Source organism: Myiozetetes cayanensis, unplaced genomic scaffold (genome assembly GCF_022539395.1).
Source record: "Myiozetetes cayanensis isolate MyiCay16 unplaced genomic scaffold, myiCay2020 scf4, whole genome shotgun sequence".
Classification (NCBI taxonomy): Eukaryota; Metazoa; Chordata; class Aves; order Passeriformes; family Tyrannidae; genus Myiozetetes; species Myiozetetes cayanensis.
This window is the reverse complement of record NW_026087631.1, coordinates 12140234-12161740: the sequence shown is the minus strand read 5'-3', so window position 1 is coordinate 12161740 and position 21507 is coordinate 12140234. Positions and strand designations below refer to the sequence as shown.

General features: G+C 41.2%; 1 protein-coding gene across 4 annotated transcripts in view; it reads left to right on the top strand.

Moving 5' to 3' along the window:
- The first annotated feature begins 757 nt into the window (after positions 1–757).
- The window catches only part of MUSK (muscle associated receptor tyrosine kinase), a 52906-nt gene continuing 32156 nt past the window's right edge, over positions 758–21507 (top strand). For 2 of the 4 annotated variants that reach the window (XM_050329369.1, XM_050329368.1), the window contains exons 1-5: positions 776–854; positions 5038–5164; positions 8640–8791; positions 10198–10325; positions 10795–10936. In XM_050329369.1, the coding sequence (XP_050185326.1) occupies positions 776–854; positions 5038–5164; positions 8640–8791; positions 10198–10325; positions 10795–10936 (628 nt within the window). Of the gene's footprint in view, positions 855–5037; positions 5165–8639; positions 8792–10197; positions 10326–10794; positions 10937–19449; positions 19459–21507 lie in introns of all 4 variants that reach the window. The other 2 variants (XM_050329370.1, XM_050329367.1) reach the window with 2 other exon arrangements.

The following is a 21507-nucleotide window of genomic DNA, read 5'->3' as shown; positions in this document are numbered from 1 at the left end:
ACAGTAATGCCTTTATCCATGCCTAGTTCCCCTGGGGTGCTGCTGATGTTGAAATGGAGTGGTCCTTTTCTCCTATGCTACAAATTTCACTTCTGCTGTGGGTTTTTACTTATTATGGGGTCTGTTTCCAGGATAAGGTTTTGTTTTTTCAGTATGCTGCGCTGCCTCTCAAACACTGATAACTTTCTTGGCAAAGAGAGGCACTTTCAGCCACCAATGCCAACCTCTCCTGCTCCAGCAAATGCATCTGTTAAGAAAAGAAATGCTATCAGCAGGACAACAGGTGGCATATTGCAGCCAATCTTGAAAGGTTATAATAAGAGGGAGTGTGTGTGACAGAGAGAGAGAGGAGAAAAAATGGAAAAGAGGGTGACTAAGCTGAAGGAAAATCTAGGGGCAAGCATTTTTTCCACTACTGCACTTACATGGTGCTAGAATGAAGGTCTGCTGACTTTGCAGCACAGGGGTAGGGTACTGCCCTGGAAATGCATTTGCCCATTGTACTGCTCTCTGTTTGCTTAGAAGGAATTCAGAAGGGATTTGCTTTCTCTTGTTTCATGAGCCCCACGCTTTCACACTGACCAAAGTGGATACGCACCAGCTGGCCACGTCCATCATCACCGCTGGGTGGGAGAATTCCTGATTATACTTAGATCCCTCAGACCCTGCTCTGTCACTAGCGGAGAAGCTCTGCTTGCGCACTGCTTCCGAAATGCAGCCGGCTGGGAGGTCCACACGCCTCGCCTGAAGGAGCCGGATGCCTTCTGGATCAAACATGAATGACTTGCTGAAGGTGCCCCTGGCGCACGTCCTCACCCTGGCAGCCCTCAGCTTGGCTGAGACACTCCTGAAAGGTTTGCTTAGAGGGGCTTTTGCCCTGTTCTTCTTCTTCTGTCACTTTGCTGAAGGAGGTTTTGCAAAGGGGAGGGTGTCTCTGGTAATAGTAGCGTGGGTGGTGCTGTAGTGTTCCCAAAAAAGACAAAAAGTTCTGCTTTTAGTGGTCACTTCACTGCTTTTAGAAGGATAGCAATGAAAATAGTCACGTCTGGAATTGAAGGTTCTTTGTCTATGAGGAGCGCGTAGTCCATTGTAATGGGCAGGGGGATCTTTGGGTTCAGCCTGGGTAGGATGCATATTTCTCATGTCAAAGGAAGCTCAGAAGAGTTAATGGCTGGTAGTACCCACTGCTGCAGAGCCCAAGACTTGTGGTGTCTGGCATGCGTCTGTATGCTTATAGGTACATAAAACTTCAAAAGAAGTAAACAGCTATGATGCCTTTACAAAGCGTGTGTATATAAATACAAACATGCATTGTTTGTATAGCATATAATATAGAAGTTATTATACCTTCCTGCTATCTTATGTGCGCACACATACATGGACACATGCACACACACTTTTAGCCAGTGAAAGAACTGGAAAAAAATCTGTTTAGGAAACTCTCTGAGGCACTAATTGCAACCGTGGTCTTCTACACATACCATCTGATAATGCTTTGGGAAAAAATTTTTGCTGCACAGTGATTGTCCAAAGTCATTCAATGCATACTTGAAACATTTCAGCTTCAGGAGAACAAAACAAAATCTTTTTCATGTGTTAGGCAAACATTGCGGCTCTTGCAGGGCTGTGCTTTTACAATTGTTAGTCAGATTGTTCTCAAAATGGAAAAAAAAAAGGTATCTCCTTCATGAAAACCTTTTAAAATAAAAATGTATATATTTTTCTAAGGCACTAAAATAAGTTGGTGAAACCTAGTATTTTTGAATGCTACGGTAAGGCATGATTTGAAAAGCAAGAAAAACAAAGAGAACACGGATAGATTTTTTTTTTTTCTGGTGTCACAGGGCAATGAACAGACACATATCCTTTTCTAGAACATCACATCAGGTGAATGAATTGTCTTATTCCTCGAGTGAGGCTGAAAGGTGACTATAGTCCAATTGCCTTATAGAGGTCTTGCGGCGTTAGCTGGAAACAGAACTGAGCAGTTTCTGACCAGAGGAACTGCCGTTTCTCCTGCTGTAGGAGGGACTGACTCTGCTTTCTGCATTATTTTGTTTGTCTGGCTTGTCTGGTTTCAAAAGTGTGAATCCAAACCCAAAGCCAAGCAATCTAAAAGCTTCTGGTGGGCTGAGGATAGGAGGGGATTTACTTTCTTGTGGCCTTGTGACAAGCCTTGGGTCATTTTGCTATCTCGGGAAACTACAGCTGACATCGAGAGAAAGGGCACCTGTGTGGCTTTACACATATATAAGTTAATTGATTTTCAATGTTACTTAAAGCCACAGGGTTACCTTAAAAATGTCAGAAAGCCGTAATGGATGCTCATGGAAAAGCTTGGCTCCTTTTCTATATCCTGATAGGTATGTCCATACCCTGTTTGAATTTTATTTTCCCATGTTAAATTCTGGTAATGCAGGCATCCTAAGTTTTCAGAGTTTTGAGTGCTTTTTGAAGAAAACATGGACAGCAACACCTGAGCAGTTTGGATGGCTTTTAGGAGCGAAAGCAAGCACCATCTCAGGCATTTCGGAGCTCTGTTGCAGCCTCACAACAAAATGGCATCATTGCTCGCTGTCTCCACTTGATTTGAATATCACAAAGGTAAAAAAGAGCATGCGAGGAAATATCACATCACTGTTGCTGTCACAGTTGCTCTTTGAGGATTCAGAATTTGGGGAGGTGGCTATAAAAAAATTCCTTTTCTTTTTGCCATTGTGCTGTTGGTTTGGACAGTATTGCCTGTAAGAGACTTACAGACTTCTGCCTGAAGAGCTGGATGCCGGTTTTCAGGAGGTGCCAGATCAGACCACGTGTAGGCAATATTCTGTCATCCACTGAATTAAAGACACTGCATAAAAATATATAACTGTATCTAGATAATTTATGAATACATAAAACTGACGGGTCTTGTTTGCCCAAAAGAATAAGCACTACAACTTACTGTTGTAGTGCATATTGACTTTTGGTACAAATGTAACTTTATTCCTTGTGAGAATGGTTGTGCTTATCCTGACAACAGTTATAAAACTGGTTGCTTTGAATTATCACTACTGTAAAAATTTACATTTCTCAGGGTTAGAGAAGCATCCTTCCAGAGACCAAGGCATGTGAACAACAACAATAAAAACATACTATATGAAATTAGATTGCAAAATTCCAGAGTTAATGCCATCAAAACCCAATAAACTCTGTCATGAAATAGCAATGTCCCTTTTGAAGTAGACACGATAGCCATTGGTGAGGGTTATTCTCCTAAGACAACCTTCAGTAGTAGGAAAATTTTGGCTTTATGGAAATCTTCCATTTGGTTCCACTGGCATAGAATTCATCTGGGGTGCCATACAGAGATTATTTCTATCTAATGTAACCCAAAATGACCCAATACATTGAAGCGTGATACAATTTGAAGCAGTGATCTTAAACAATGAGTCTGTCATGGACTTGTTTTAGTTAATTTTTCTTTAATAGAATGTTTAGTGCTACCTTAGCTATAGTTTTGAGATTTATATAAGTACAGTCATTACTGGTAATCAATGATGCAACTTGAAGTTATAAAATCTAGAAATATTATTGGTGCAAATTTGTTCTAATAAAATATCAAAAGTGTTTAGAGTTTTACATAAACCTGATAGTGGAACCTGATCCTTTTTTACGCTAGCTTTATTCCAGCAGAACTCCAAAGACATTCTAATTTTTTGACTCCCATGTAAATTGAAAAACATTAAGGTATAGACTTCCTATTCTTCTCAGTCACTAAAATCTGAGTGTCTTCTATTTTTCCCTTTTCTTAGGAGGAAGCTATTGATAAATTGATATAGTTTATTTTTTTGCCTGAATTTAAATCTTAGTATACTAGGGAGGGCCAGCAGACAAACAGCAGTTGGTATTCTCCTGTGAAAAGACAAACAGTATGCGACATACTGCTACAGTCAGGGAGGAATAAGAAGACTCCTGCATTCATTATACATTTTCAAGGTGATGTTTAGTAATATGGTATGAAATTAGCTTATCTCATCTCACAACAGTAATCAATGAAATCCAGTTCAACAAGTATGGGTGTGTGTCCCTTGCAGCCACAGATCAAAAGTCATTCAAGTGTCTTTGGAGGCAGTGGCTGCACTGCATACCACGTGCAGAGAAAGTGATTCACTAGGCTTATACTTTAATCCCTTCCAGCTATGATTCAAGTCTTTTACCAGAGTGATAGCAAGTGTTTCTAAAGATAAATTTGAGTATCACAACAGGTATGATAACAGGTCTGTGATAATAAGCATCAGACATAGCTATTAGACTTCTAACTCTTGTGCTACTTGTCTAGGAAAAGTGAGAAAAAGAGAATATGTGCTATTAATGACAAATCTGAAAGATCTGAATGACCGTTGTGAGCCTGGCTTTGAAAAATATAGTGCTATATAGTAGGTTTGGTGTTTTTTTTAAAAAAAAAAAGGACAAATAGTTTAGAGTGGAACAAATCCTGTAATAATAAATAAGAAGCCCAAATCATAGAATCATAGAATTAACTGGGTTGGAAGAGACCTGCAAGATCATCAAGTCCAACCCTTGATCCAATCCCACTGTGATTACCAGATCATGGCACTCAGTGCCACATCCTCATCTTAAAAACCTCCAGGGACGGTAAATCCACCATCTCATGCATTATGCATCAATAAAGAAGCATTCTGCCCACTCCAGTTGCAGGTCAGCTTGGCTTCAATTGGTGTTCTGCTCCTTGCACTTCCAGCCTATGCAATGCCAGGGGGGCAGCCTGGCAGGGGGACAGCCTCACCTATGTCCTTGCAGTATGCCACCTAGTGCTGTGAACCTTGGGCGAGAGGAGGGTTAGAAACATAGGCTCCACAGGGCTTGTTGGAGCTTGGTTTGCTCTGTTTTGCACCCTGTGGAGAGGCCACAAAGCAAAATGCCATTGAGTGACTGTGCAGGGACAGCTGCCTCCAACCAAAGGTTTCTGGCAGTCTACATGCTTCTCTCCAGGAGACACCATAAGACGTTCTCATTTTCTCTTCCTTCACACAGCTCCCTTGATCACCACTCCTTTGGAAACATTGGATGCACTAGTAGAGGATGTGGCCAAGTTTGTCTGCGTAGTGGAGTCATATCCTGAGCCGGAGATTACGTGGACACGCAACAGCATTCCTATCAGGTAGGGAGCAGCCCCAGCCCACTCCAGCATCTCCTGCCAAAACTGGTAGTGCTTTCCTTTATGATAAAGGAGATATATAGAATTATAAGAATAGATCTATGGCAGGGAAGAGCGTGAGTGGTTGTAATTATATAGGAATCTGTGTTCCTTACAGAGTGGTAAGAGCAACTTCACACAGTTGAGCTTGAAGACGGTTTCTTCTGCAAGCTATGCAAGGAGATTTCTTTCTAGCTTTAGACAGTTCAATCTGCTCTGTTCCTCTGTTTATGTGTTTGTGAGGTGGGAGGATGCTGCATAATTTTTAAAAGGAGCTTTGCAAGACTTTGTTGCCTGTCTCAGTGTTCTCAGGAACTTTGCATGGAAGGGGTCATGCTGTGCTATTCTTGTTTGCTTCTAGTTCTGGATCTGCCCATAGGAAAATGGCTTCTCATTGTTACACTTTCAAACATTAACATCAAGATGCATTAAGATGCAGACAAATAAGGCAGCCTTGGAAATGTCTTATGGATGTCTTATGCTATCATTGCTTTTGCTCTGTTGCCATAGACAAGCTTCTACAAAGTGAATTGTACTTCATCTTGCAGCTCTGAAATCACATTACATCTACCACATACCTTCACATGTTTTTTATTTTAGGTTGCTGTTAGTGACTCCCTCTGTAAAGGAAAATTACAGCACCCCCTTTGTTGATTAACGCCTATTCTCTACAAGAGATGTCCATGTTAGGCAGATGGTCACCTGAAGGAGCCCCTGGTGGTCTAGTGGTAAGGGCGCGGTGCTGTCATCGCCAAGGCCCGGGTTCGATTCCCGGTCAGGGACACTCCTGGGCAGGTGGAGCTCGTTAACCCTGTAAAAAGGCAACCCACCTACGTCCTGAGGACCTCGCTGCCACCGTCCAAGCTCGCTTGGCCCCGGCAGATGAACCTTAGGATTAAAGGGTGGGCTCAGTTCCGCGCACACTGTGTCTCACCTAAAAAATCCAATGCGCAGGCTGGAAGGTGTAAAGACCTTCCCCGGATCTTCGCTCGCGAAGACTGGCCATTATTAGTTCTCACTATTGTGGTCAAGCATCCAAACAGCCTTTGAACCACTGACTTGGGAAACTCCAAATAAGTCAGTAGCAGCAGGACATCTTACATCTCGGAAGATAATTTTAGAATAGGAGGAAAGCAGAAAGTTACACATATGCATACTAGCCTTCAGAAATCAGATTTTTTCATTGCCTGCAACCTCAGCAAAACCCTGGTCTTAATCCTCTCACCCTGGCTTTGTTGCAGTATGGAAGTCTGAACTTCCATAGATGATATTTACAAGTCAGGTCACGCTTCTCCTAATCTCTTCCCCATCAGTGACATCATGACTGAAAATCAAAGCTGGGAGAGGAGGCCAGTCATCAGGACTGTGCCTTTCTCTCCCCAGGTCTTTAAAATGGTCATTTTCTCTGTGTTCTAAGATAATATGAAAACCAGACCATTTCACACCACAATCCCCACTTCCAGAAGCCCAACACACCTTTCTAAAAGCCATCCCCTTCTGTCTCTGAGATACAGTGCCTTTTCCACAATATTGATCAAAAAGGAAAATACAGGTAAAAACCTCTCTGCTGGTGAGGGCTTCATTCCTTTACTAGGGCTTCTGAAGCAACAGTAATAGCAGCAACCATTTCACTTTCACGAAGCTCTGTGGCATTAATAGTCAGTACTGCTGGATACAAAAGCTCAGACCAAAGACAGGGAAATGGATAAGCTCAATATATTTCTGCTATTTTCTAAGAACTCAGATGAAAATATTTGCAGAATGGAAAAGGATCAGATCAGTGGGCTTTTTTTCCCCAAAAAACCTCCATATAAATATATTTCTGTGCCTCTGTGTACATATCAAACTTCAAAGGGCTTAGTTATCGCAAGCAATTAATATCAGTTATTTTATTTACAAGTTTTTCTTCTCTTGCCAAGTCCCAGCACCCTGAACAGGCAGCTAGGCTAACCTTCAAAACAAAACAGTGTGTAAACTTTCAACTTTGATGGGAATAGGGCCAGGACAGAGACTGCTGTCAGCGCTAGTATTCTGGATGTGCCTTTCCTTTTGGCATCAAAGTATGGGCAAGGAGACCAGCAGGTGCCCTGTGCTGACTGAAATGGTTAACTATTCCATTTTCCAGGGCAGGGCTGCCCACAATAAGCCTTCCTCAGGGAAAGAAGGATATAGAGTTAGCACATCTTTTACACTATGGATGAGTTCATGGCACTTTTTCTTCTCATGGTGAAAAAGAGGATGGAAATATAAGACTGAAAGGCAAAAGGCTGTTGAAAGGAAATATGTGCCTGTAAATGGAACATTCAGATTACTCAGTGACTACAATGCAGTAAAAGAACAAAACAGGACATATTTAGGTGTCAGGTATTCATGATAGCTCAGGTCAGAACTGTTCTGCTACTGTTCATCAGTATCAAAGTGCATGAAAGTGCTTCCAAAAATCATCTATGAAGGTGTGAAAATCAAAACCAAACAAATTTATGAAATGTTGTACAAACATTTTTTACTGAACTTTTCTTGTATTTTTGCAGTTTTGTAATGAAAATCAAGAGTTCAATCCTCCGATTTCGCATCAGCTTTCTGCTTTTCCCTTACTCTCACCCACAACCCACCCCACTCCCCTCCCTCCCCTACACCCCACATAATGCTCACATACAGAATTGGTCTTTGCTCCACATACTTTGTTACAATATCCTGCATCTTTATTGTTCCAGCTTCAGGGCTTCTCTTGCCTTCTCTGAAGTCTCCAGGTTAAAGCCTGCTTTGTTGAAACTATAGCTATCCTTGAATCCTCCAACCTTGAAAATCCTTCAGCACATTTCTCTGCTTGTTTCTTTTTGTTTGGTTGGTTGGTTTTTTTTCTTTGCTTGTTGGTTTGGTTTTTTTCCAAAAAAATTAGACAAAACCGTTCCTGGATGTAGACACAAAAATACATGGGTTTTTGTGTTTATTTTCCCAACAGTATAAATCTTTCCATAATTTTATCTGCTTAGTGAAAAAAGCTTTTCTTTTTATTCTGAAGAAGGTTTCTTTAAACAATTTCAGTCACTTTTAGTTCCTATATAAGCAGTCCTTTGTTTACATTGAACAATTACAGCTAACAGGACCAGCTGGAAAAGACCATTTGTGCTCATGCCTGTCCTTGGCCAGTCAGAAATCCAAACATGATGCCTACTTACTTAAACAATATTTGGATGGAGGAAGAATTGCCACTACACCAGTTGCAGTCAGGAGCTGCATGGTCTAGTGAGAATCTAAGTGAATCTTAAAGCCCAGCTCAACATTTTCAGCGCCTTTCCTTCCCCTTGCAGGTTGAGAATAAAAGGTAAAGCTTACTGCCATTTGTAGTAGTGTCAGTGGTCTGTAGATTCAAAGGCAATTCCCCCCGTCTGTCCCTTGCTGTTCTCCCAGCCCTGACGATCTGTGCTGTGCCCTGCAGGCTGTTTGACACGCGGTACAGCATACAGAGGAACGGGCAGCTCCTGACCATCCTGAGCGTGGAGGACAGCGATGATGGGGTGTACTGCTGCACAGCAGATAACGGGGTTGGAGCAGCTGCACAGAGCTGTGGGGCTCTCCAGGTGAAAATGCGTAAGTGGGAATGCAACTTCCTCCTGACACCATGTGAGAATTTAATTGAAAGCCTGAGCAGACCACCAGGTATGGCCCCCCAGGATCCGTGTTCAGGGCAGACCCATGTTCTTGTGAGCCTAGGTGCAGTCCTTTGAGGCAGAGACACGGCATATTGGGTCAAATCTTAATGTAGTTCTGATTATTCACTTTGAGCAACACACACTTGTGTTAGGAGCAGGGGATAAATCCCAATACTTTGAGGAATGCTTTTTGTGCAAAACATTATAAAATAAGCACAATTTAATAAATTAGACCTCCATGGCAATATTGCATAAATCCATTGTGAATATTAAATGTAAAATTTCACTAAGCAGATTTCTGCCTGAGGATGGCAAAAGCAGGTAAATGATGTTCAGGTGCTCTCAGGAGTAGTGTGGAATGGTCTGGAGCACCATGAGGTAAATGTCATCATCTTACATGAAAGGCAAAGTACTTGTTCTTGTAAAGGGCTATGTATGATCTGAACTCGGTGAAGCTGAACTCATGTGGCTGCAGTTGCTAACACAAACACTTTAAAGGGCGGCGGAGGTATAGTCTGGCTAAAGCACCTGCTTGTACAAAAGGATTTATCTGTGCTAATGAGCATGACCCTCCAGGTCTGCTAATTCTGGAGTTCTACAGCACCCCAGTCACTTCCAGGTGGAGGCCAGGATGTGATGCTCTCTTGAAGCTCGTTTTTCTGCTGGTTCAGTATCACACAAGGGAGTCAAAATATTAGGTCTCCCAAAACACTGAGATGACAATCTTTTTTACTCCCTGCTCAAAGTAAGCCAGGCCACATGGTTCCTTGGGTAAAATAAATTTAAATTTATCCCTTATTAACTTTAGGGAGTTTGATTGTTTTTTTCTTTAAAGATCATTTCTTCTTTTCACTAGCATAGTCATAAGTCATTCAGTTCCAGATTTTACATTGAGTTTACATGCCTTTCTTGTTGAGCTAGAGGCAAGCCTGGGTTAAAACTGTTTCAAAATCCATTCAATCCAGATCTGAACTTTCATACAAGACAGTGTTTACACAGTAAAGAATGTCAAAACCTGGAATGCAAACATTCTTCAATACTGGAAATACTCTTATCTGAATTTGGATTTTAGCCCAGGCATTAATTCAAATGACCATCAAACTCCACTCAGGAAAACAAATAACCCATGTAAGTTAACTGCTTTTGCATCCATAAACTGAAACTTAATGCTGTGCTGAAGAAAGTTCTTTCTTTCCAGGGCAGTTTATGATAAAGTAAGACTGCTCTACCTTTCAGCAATATACAGAAAAAGCATCAAAATTTTTGATGTCATTTCTGAATTTGTCATGTTCTAATATCTCTTAGCTTCATTTCAACTTTAATTTTGGACTTTTAAAATTTTAGGACCCAAAATAACCCGACCACCTGTAAATGTCGAAATAATAGAAGGCTTAAAGGCTGTTCTTCCATGTGTCACAATGGGGAATCCAAAACCTTCTGTTTCATGGGTCAAAGGAGAAACAGTTGTAAAGGTGAGTAAAGAACAATTTTTAAGTAATGGTAATTATTTCTTTAAGGTATAGCGTGGGTAGAGCCCTTCCCAAATCTTCGTTCGTGAAGCCTAGCCATGATGATGATGAAATTCTAGTTTCTAGAAAGCAAGCATTTGGAAAATTCAGGGCTCATCTCTGGATATCTACATGTTATATTTCATATCCTTATTACAACTAAGCGTGGATAAATGCTGATGAATGCTCTTATGAGTGTTCTCATAAATAAGAGCTCTTCTGAGGCTATAATTCAGAGATCTGCAAAAATAGGGATGGGTGAGTGTGTCACGACAATGCTGAGTGGGAAGAGCTGGCCCCAAATCCTTTGGCTGTAGGGCAACACAAATAATGTTCGTGCATGTCAGCCCAATCTTTGTAAAGAGGTATTTGATGCTGTTTGTGTGCAGCCTGCATGTAGAGGCCTCACCTCCACTGTTCCTTCCTCTGGCAGGAGACTGCTCGCATTGCTGTCCTTGATTCAGGGAATTTAAGGATACACAATGTTCAGAGAGAAGATGCAGGACAGTATCGTTGTGTAGCCAAGAACAGTCTGGGCACAGCCTATTCGAAACCTGCAACTGTTGTAGTGGAAGGTGAGTAACCCTTGCACCACAGCTCCACATGCCAGCTCTTTGTCATACCTGGTTAACTTGAATTAACCTGAAATATCACAGTGATGTCAACAGAAACATCTTTAGGGGTGAGAGGAGAGGAGAGGAGATTTGAGGAGATTTGAGGAGAGGAAATTCGAGGAGAGGAGATTCGAGGAGAGGAGAGGGAGAGGAGAGGAGGGGGAGAGGAGAGGAGAAGAGGGGGAGGGAGAGAGGCGAGGAGGGGAGAGGCAGAAGGAGGGGGAGAGGTGGAAGGAGGGGGAAAAGCGGAAGGAGGGGGAGGGGGAGAGGGAGGGGGAGAGCTTTTCTCATTGTGGACTTGAACATTTTCTGCACACTAAACTGAACACCAGATTGAATTTTCAGTTTCTGGTCTTTATGTGCTCAGTGTCCATCTCTTCTGTGCAGGAGATATTTGCTTTGTGGTATAAATCATCACCAGTTTTAGAGTGCTGAGATCTGTGGACTGCAGGGAAATCCAAACATAGGCAAAAAGGCATTCTATCTTTCTGAATCCTGTAAGAGAATTTGGGCTGTGCAAGGGTTTGTAGAGTAAGTGGAGGAATGACTGATTTGGTATATGAACTAATTTTTATTTCTGATTCAGAATGACTGTACTGTAGAAAGTGCAGAAGGCTCTCCATTTGCCTAGTAAGCTTCAAAAGATTGCTGTAGGTTTGGCCTGGATGCAGTCTTATTTCTAGAGGACCATTGACATCTGGTAGCACAACCAGGTATATTAGATCCAACTAAAAATTACTGTTGGTCTGCTGTTTCCCTAAAAAATGCATTATTTTTTTCATTTTTTCCCACTTCTTCCCTTTTTAATATTTATATATACAGATTTCGAGTGTGTCTGAAATTCCTTAAATAGCTTTAAATCAGGAAGGTAGCTCTTCTTAATCTAGATTCAGAGCTATACTTCTCCCAAGATAAAAGTGATAAGGCAAAATGAAAACAATTGGATCTTGATGTGAACAGCTTGGGTTCTTGCCCCCATCACTGAGGCAATGGGTAAAGGCTTACCAAGGGTTAAACTGTAAATGGCAAATACTTGGTGCACAAAAACATCCCTCTCAGGGCCCCAGGCACTGAGATTTTATTGCTCCAGACCTACCAGAGCCAGTCAGGGAACCTAAAAGCAGGCTGGAATTGCACCAAAAATCGAGGCTGCTATGGTAGATATGTTTTGTCCCCATCTCCAGAATTATACAGTGGCCTGTTAATTCAAAAAATGGCAAAATAATCCACTAATATCCTACTTGAAGGGGAGAGCACGTGTGCAGTTTTTAAAATGAGGAAGATTAGTTCCTAATTAATCAATGGGACCTCAATTCTTCCACACAAGCTATGCCCTCATATTCCCTGCATGTGTTGGTTGAACAAAGAAATGCTGTTCTTCAGGCTCACCTTGGTTTCACTGGTAGAATAACTATATAATATATCTAATTTCAGGCTGTCACCCCAAACTAGACTGAGGCATGTTTGGTTTACATTTTTGGCTTCCAAAATCCAAAGCTATTATTTCTGACTGCAGCTTTCTGTGTGTTCAAATCCCTTCCTCTCATGGTACTTTAGATTAATTTTCATGGATATTTAGTGCACATACATATGCACACATATACCTGTATACATATGCAGGTGCACCCCACCCCCATGCATCACCCCCACATAACTCTTTTATTATTATTTTTAGTATCCCTCCCCTCCTGTCTCTCCTGCACCCTTAGTAACAGCATTTTAAAATAACTCCAAGTAAATAATATACTAAAATTACTCAAAGCAGGAAAACTACACTCCAATAAGAGTATTTGAGCATACGCCGTGTTCATAAAACTTGTGAAAATTGCTCTCTATTGCTTCTGTAATAATACTACAATATTTTTCCTCAAATCTTGGTGTTAGTGTTCACTGGAGTGCACAGTGTGGTTTAATATTAAAATAAAATGACTAAGCATGGCTGGATAACTATGAATGTTTAATTCCAAGGCCAGTGCTCATTCAAAGAGCAAATATTTATGCCTGGCTATATCTAGATCATGCAGAATCTGATTTCTGCTGTGAGCTTTCATTTTAATGGGTCCAACATTGGTCCCGTGTGGTTCCCCACCCTTAAGGGGAAGGGAGCATCCACGATTCATAGGTCCTCATTGAAAGGAATGACAACAGTCAGAGAGTTTGCAAAACTTAAAAGTTTAAAAAGTTTTATTTGTAAATTACACATTTGGCATGGAAATTTGTTTGTTAATCCCTGACCTCCTACGTAAGCACACAGCAGTGGGTTTTGGATAAAGGGGTGGAATGAAAGGGAAGGGAGTGAGAGAGAGAGGTGGATTTAAGAGTGGAAGAGAGAAAGAAGTTACTAAGAAGTGCTTCTCCACTAGTGTTCTAGTTTATAGCATTGCAGAAGCTGTATGATTGTATTGCGTTGCCTTTCCCCCATTTGGTTCCTTTAGTTACAACCCAGTCAAATTTAGAAAAAAAGGACTAGTAAAAGTACTGGCATGAAGCAGAAGTGCAATAGGCAGAAACAAGCCTTCTCCACACTACTCTGCAAAGTGAAACAAATAATTGACAATCAGTTTGCTGGGCCAGTTAAAATTAGTGTGTGAATGGGACTTGTTCTTGCTAATGTGCATCCAGAGAGGTCTACAAAAGGTAATATGTGCATTGAGATAAAGGAACAATATTGTAATCTCAGCTGTTTGCCAAGACGTGTTTTTAATTTCCTGGAGGCCACATTTCTGACCTGCAGTTTTGTATTCATTTTCTATCACCTTAAGGATTTTGCTAACTAGCTGTTTAATCACTACTTTATCAGTTTTGATAATGTGCACTTCTGCTAACCATAGAAGTACATTTATATACTAGATGAAATAGTACATTGCCAAAGGATTTTGACAAATTGCCTGTTGGTTGCTGTACTGAATCCCAAAATGAATCTCTGGCTGAAGGATTCCTGGATGAATCCAAGATTCAGGACTACGGTAGAATAGAAGCATTTGCTGACTTACCTGATCTGTAGTTCACATAGATGTATGAATGCTAAAGTTTATTGACAAGGTGTTGTCTGAGATGGCTTAGATGTTCCATACAGTTTCACCTGAAGATCACTCCTTTAGAAACAAATATGAGAGCAGCTACTGCCTTCAGTAGTGTTGAGAGTCATTCTCAAGTGCAGAAATTCCCACTGATATCAGTGAAAATTCAGGGCAGGGTAAAGACGTTTCAGCTGTCTCAAGAATGTCTTTTTTGGACCTTGTCTGAGTATTTGAAATCTGTAATGTTTGCGAGACCTTTGTCTGCTTTTTACTTCATGCATTGGACAGTTGTTTATGTAACATAGGCTGTAGAACAGGAGGAATTTTGGTTTTCATTTGTATTCCCAGTGACATTGATCCAGTCCACTAATAGGACCAGTTTCACAAAAGCTGCGAAAGAGCTCTTCAGGTTCAGCTTCTGGGCCTTCTGCCTTAAACTGTACACCCTCTGTAGTTCCCAAGATTTGAAGTGTATAACAATGATATTCTTCATATCCATTATGAATGAATTATATGATATTAAAAGACTAAATATAAAGCCATGAGCTCTTTCCTGATAATGGAACATGCCAGTTATGAGCATGGTTGTCACTCAGACACAGAGAGAAGCTGCCTGGTATTTTTTTTTTCTTAATATGAGAAATAAATTCCACTGGATGGTTTTGCTTTAATCTCTTGCTATCTTTTTCAGATGTTGTGCTTATAACCAGTATTCAAAGTATATGTCATTCCTGGATCAAATAAGAAGTATCTGTTGAAGAACAATCATAAACCACTAAAATTTGTGATGATTTACAGGCTTCATTGCCTGACCTATGCTTAATTTTTTGCTTTGTTTGGAGAATGTTTCCTTCTTTCCTTGGGAGAAGGGAAGTGCCACCTTGTGAATTAGTAGAATGGGCTCCTCTCTTATATGTTCTTCATTCTCCAAAATAAAAAAGTCACAAAAGAAACTGAAAAATTGATCATGAATTTTTCCATTTTAGAAGTAACAACTGTTAAAAAATGAGGCATAAAGCCATGAACCACGTTTCATCCTTAGCCTTATTTTTAGCTTCAGCTATGGAAAGAGCATTTTCTGGAAACTGATGGAGTTATTGTCATTGGAATCTACAAAGGGTTGTGATGGATTGGGCACTAACACAGTTCAAGGCAGAATGTTCTTCTGAGAGGTGTCCTTCCAATCCAACAGAAACATGTTCGTGGCAGTCCTCTGATGCAGAAAGATAGTAACTAGTCTATTGAGACTTTGTGTGCAAAAGGTTTTTTTAACCCTGAGGATGAAGAACAACCTTCCTGTTGTGCCTTTTTAGGTGTTGTACTCGGCTAGTGAAACCTCTGAATTCCCAGTTTGCCTAGTGATGTATTTTTAATGTTGAAAAAGAAAGAAAAAAACAGTAAAAATATGTGAAATGTGAAAGGATAATATGTAAAAATACGTAATGTGAAAGGAAAGGCTACAGAGATAGTCCTACTGGTCGTGGACTGAGTTAGATGCACCTTCATCTTGTGATTTGTGTGAACTGAGCTTGATCTTCAGCCTGTGGCACCAGAGAATTGTGGAATTCAGGAGTTTTGGAGTATACAGTTTGATAAGGTTTCATTTTAAAGCCACCACTCTACAGAGACATGTCTAGAAATTAGCAATCATAAATCTGTAAGGAAACAAACAAGCAAATTAGCCAGGACGAGGTGCTGGAAGATCCAGTATGTGTAACAAGAAACAAACTCGATTCTTCATGGATTTCATAACATTTTTGGACCACATCTTCTCTGCAATTTCTAAGAGTCAGAATGGGATCAGCTGGGGCTAGTGATCCTTCCTTTATCCAGTCAGTTTCATTCATATTTTTGCTGAAGTGTAGCTGTTCCACTTCATCCTGTGTTATTAGGTGACAGCACACAAAGCAATCAAATCAAAATAAGGGTAGAAAAAATGCTCCCCACACTCCCCTGGCTTAGATGTCATTTGATTTTGCATTCCAACCCTGATAGACAGAAGTCTTTTCCTGCCCAGACTTTATTGCTTATTACTAGCTACTAAAATAATACCCTGCCACAGGCCACAAAAATGTCCCCCTATAAGCCACTTCTGAGAACCACCATAGCCTTAAAAATAAGAAGGTTTTCCTTGGAGAATTATTCCTACAGAAGGAAGGATCTGCCATATTTGGTCTAGATTTTTGATTTTTTAAAAAATAATTTTGTCTAATTCTTGTGTTAGTGAGGGGACAGCAGTGATGTTGACAATAGAAAGCAATGCCACTGGTATTTAGTTAACTGACTGTCCCATAAGGTGTAAAGCACTAACTTCCTTCTTTTTGGATCTTGCTTTTTGGACTTCTTATGTAGTCTTGGGACAAATTTGCACCACACATAAATCAACAGACTAGAAAGTCACATCAAAATTCAAGCAACAGGAATGAAAGGATGTATTGGGTGCAGGTAATCTATCAATTTGGATGGCCACGATTCAGAGATGGTCTCTATTTCAAATGAAAGCTGACTCCTGATGTGCCATTCAGAATATTTCTACAGTTTTGTGTCAGCTTGTCTGTATTTGGCACAGACTATGTAGGAAATGGAGATACTAAGAGACCACCAAAGCAGCCTGTCAGCACTGCTACCCTGATTCTTGCCACATTTCCCATAGATTAAATATCAAGGTGAAATGCCATCCTTTGAGGTAGGATGTTTTGGGTGAGGCAAAATGCCAAATAGCAGACTGGCAAGGAAGTTTGTAGATCTTCATTTAAGTATTGGGTGAAATTTCCTCGTGGAAGTTCTGATGCCAGCACTAGGGAAGAGTCTTTGGCTCTTCTGTGAATAGAGAAAGAAACCCTGGGACAGGACTGCCTTCCCTATCTGCATTGATGGTGGTGTATGTACCTGCAGGCTGTGTCCTACAACAGTAAATGGTGAATGCTGCAGTTTGCTGTTAAAAATTGCAAGGGGTTTTGGGGAGGCACCATTACAGGGAAAGAGCAAGCTTGCCTGTAATTACACCAAGATATTTGACTGGCCTCAGCAGGGTGGTGTGGGTGTAACTGAAAGCCCAGAATATTTCATTAAATCTCCTCCTACCTATGGCATTCACCATAGTCATCCCGAGGATCTCAGATGCCGCAGATACAATCATATCCCTAATTACAGGGTAAAAGGGCAAGCTGCAGGAGAAAGGAAACAGTGCCAGACCTTCAGCAAATGAACAAACAAGCATGAGATATTCAATTTACTCCTGAGTCTTGCTATGCCATGACACTGGCAAGAGGTGCATGCTGCCTTCGAGTAATTGTCACAGGGTGGTCTCCTGCACTGCAATGCAGGCCTCCTGTGACCATGAAGCTTCTGACAAGGCAAAAACACACAATTCTTCCTCAAGAAGCATTTGAGCCTGCTATTTCCTTTTGCAAAAAACTCTTTCCCTTAACAAAGGGATTGGAAAAGCACTTAAAAAATATATGAAGTTCTCACATCATTGCATGAGTTGTGGTTTTAAGAAAAAAAAAGGCAGATAAAATTCTTCTGTGTTTTAAACTGTTGGCTAGCTGGGAAGCATATGCTTCCCACACAGCAACAAAAGGAGTAGAAAATAAAGAATATCTGTAGCTATCAGATAGAGGATGCCAGAGCAAACTGAGACAACTATCCTGAAGTGACTGCAGCCTCAGGTAGGCCCTCACAAAAAAGTCATAACCAACATGGACTTGAGAATTTGCAAAAAGATGGATCTCTGAGGTAGGAGGGACTAGCTGTGTTTTCAACATTGAAAATCAAGTATGCATGATGGGTAAGGTGAGCAGGGAACAGGCTAATTGCTGTCATGCAAAGCAAGAAACATCCTAGCAGCACTTTAAAGCAGATGAAAGGCAGTACTTTTCATATGGCATGCAATTAGATTTATGGCACTGCTGTTAGCCTTTGGTGGAGACCAGATGTCAGGATGCTGCAGGGCTTATCTCATTTTTGGGTATCCCAGTGATTCCCATAGTGGCCTGCTCAATTCCTGAGAGTGGGAAAGGGAGAGAGAGATTTGTGTATAGCTGTGGATATCTCAGTATGCGCAGACAGACTGGTAGCCTTGGCAGCAGTCATGATGGGTTGTGATCACAAATGGAATAAGCAAAGGAATTGCTCCTTGACTCAGATGGCTGGGAACTTCCTTTGCAGTTTCACATGCAGTAATGGGTCATGGCAGAGTTAAATGGCACACGATATGTCTCGGTACTGTAGAAGAGACATGGGGAGGCTTAAAAGGGTCTTTCCTTCAAAGAAACGAAACACATATATAAAACCAGTACTGACATGAAAAGAATTTCCTTGTTCATTTCCTTGGGAAGTAATTTGAACATGCTATCCTCACTTGTCCTTGAATCTGATGTTTGCTCTGTATATAGAGATGAACACTTGTACAGAACAGGTTTTATATAGTTACACAGGATATAAGCTATCTATTTACATTTTACTCCTGGTTATTATATCGTTGCATATTTGTGGTGTCCTTTAAGGATTCCAGAGACATCTACATGCAATGTAAAGTCTTTCACAGCTGAGAAGTTAGTGACTGCTATGTTTAACATGAGTCCTTCCGCTGATGCAAATTGTCCCACCATCCATAAATCTGGGAGTTCATCCTAGAATAAAATTACCTTGAAAAGTTATTGCCTTGCTAAGAAAAACTTGCTTTGATATTAGACACTAGAACTTTGAATCTGAAGGGATATGCTTCAGGATGGAGATGATGTGCTTTGCTGTGTTTCCCTTCCAAACGGATCTTAAGTTGTCCCTGCTGTCTCTCTCACAGCCTCAGGCTCCAGGTTGAGTATCTATGTATTGCTGTGCAGTCTGGTCTGTGCTGCATGATGTATTAAGGACTACCACAAGCCCCAGGCCAACCATATCATGTATCAGGAGCCAGAAGAGCTTGGAAATTTTGAGATTTTGTATAAAATGTGGATATTTCAGATGCACTGGAAGGTTATCCTCCCAGGTAACCATTATAACAGGGTGAGGGGCAAGTGAATTATGAAGTACTGCTTGCTTACAGCTCTTCCTCAGCTTGCTCTTTTTGGGCCCATACCTAATAGTGCTGTTCCTTGAGAAATAATACAGTGGTTGTGTGCATTTCCTATTGCATTTGTACATTTATTTTTCTTTTGATAACTTGCATACACACAGTTCTAGCAATAAGCATGTTTGGATATGGACTAAATAAAAAAGGTAAGCAATTTGATAGAGATAAGTGGAAGTGTCTCATATCAGCTTTGCCTGAGCCATTTTGCTCCTCTTTATGTTTACTTGGTAGACTTGCAGAAAAGATAAATATTGCCATTTTGGTAAGAAATAGTTCGAGATCAAAGTGAAACTGACCTTGTGGTTATCTTGGGATTTAATTAGTAACCTATCAGTTTTGGAAGTGGTAAGCCATGTGCAGAGCCTGCTGCTGCTGCTGAGAGAGGAGTTGTTAACCATCCTTACTGAAGAATTTCTTTGTTCACCAAGCTGGGATTTGATCCTGTCATGTCAGCTGCAGAGACTGTTGTGCCTTGCTTGTTCAGCCCTGGCTCTCGGAATGTGATTAGCTGCTGCACAGCTTGGCATGGCTGTCTCTGTGACTTCTGATCCATGAACATGGTGTGTGGCCTGTTCTTGACCCTGGTATTTAAAGGATTTTTTTTTGATTTTACACAGGTTATTTCATGTCAGAAAACACAAATGCTGTGGCTTTCTATGGGCTCAAAAACATATTTATCAGACCTTCCCTCAGCTCTCACCTTCAGTGGGAAGGAAATGGTAGCCCCTCTACTTGTTACCTTTCCTTGACTGCCTAGTTTAGACTTGTCAGGAAGTGTGAATGGATATGAGATGAATGAATCTGAATGGGGATTTAGACAACTGGAATTTTCACTGGTGAAAGTTTGCAATCACAGTGGCACAAGTTCATGGTTCTTCAGAGCGTATAGGTGGCAAGCATACATGATCTTTTATGGATTAGTAAGCAAAGTCCCAGACCAGAGAACATTCTCCTCTGTAGAGAAGTCATTTTGATCTCTCATGCTTCAAGCATGAAAGAGCTACGGGAACACTGGCAAGCACAAACAAAAAAATGCTTGCAGTTTTGCTCCTAAGTGCTTACACATGAATTTTGCACAGTGCAAAGACTTTACCAGGGTATTTATACCAGGAAAGTTTCTGAGACAATATGTAGCTTATTCCTGCAGCAATGTAGACACATTGGATCTTAACATGCCACCAACTGTACCATAAGAAAATATGTTTTCCACAGAGAATTTGCCTCTATCCACCGTGTTTTGCAGCTTAGCTGAAAAAAAAAAAAAAAAAAGCATAAGACGTGGTTGCAGTCACCCAAAAGGCCATTTTTCATGATATAAAGAAACGCTGGGGAAAGGGGAGCAGGTTGAGATATCAGATCTGGCAGTATGGACAAACTGGATCTGGCTGACAGGTAGGGGCAGGCTTGGTCTGTGGGGGAAAGGGAGTGTGCACCTACTGTTGCCAGGTGGTTGCCAACACAAGTTTAGCTCCTGTTGGTTTTATCTTGATTTGGACTATCAGGGATGCTTTACTCTGTGCCAGGACTAACAACAAATTCTTGGACATGAACACATGTGGATGTTGACAGGCTGGGTTAATTCATGTACATGAGCAAGTGTTGCTCATGTTCTCTGAAAACTGGGGTTCACCAAAGCTACAGTAGGCTTTCTAAAAATACAACCTGTCCCATGCCCCAGAACAAGTGTTTGAATGGTCCTGGTGCTCTGGGCATCGCTTTGTCCTTTCCCAAAAGCAGCAGCATGGCCACCTAGGCAGCTGTCTGGCTGTGACTGACCCAATCCAACCTGCTTTAACAAAAAAACAGACCTTATCCAGACAGAGGGCAGGCCATGGCAGGATTGCAGGATCAGGCCCCAAACACGGGAAATGAAACATAACTCAATCAAAGGCAATGGGAAAACAAAGTCACCTGGAAAGAGTTAGCCATTCAAAGTGGGGGCAGGGGGGAGAGGGGCCAGGGGAAGGGGGTGCTGCTTTAATCTTTCATGATATAAAAATTTTGTGACTGAATTAAAGCCCTACTGTTTGGACTGGATGATGTTACGCAATTCTCAGAAACAAGAGTAGCTGGCTGCGGTACAGATACCTCCTAGCAAGCCTTGCAGTGCACAGCACATCATTTACCAGGGTTGTAAAAGAAAGGACGTTTATTAGGGGGCTTGGGAGTGAAATTTGACATGCTGGCTTGGCTTTTAGCTGGCTGGATTTCATTTACAGCTCCTCTATTTTTTTCCCCCTGCTTAAATAAATAAATAAATAAATGAAACCCTCTTTGCCTGCCTTTCCTAACTGCTTTTTAGCATGCCTTTGGGTAAATCCGGTGCTGAGAGCCTGGGGGTCTTGATGTGCATGTTGCCAACCTTGTGACAATTTAGCTACACAGGCAAAGGTCCTGCCAAAATCCACCTTCAGGAGGATCCAGAAAAGGGAGACAAG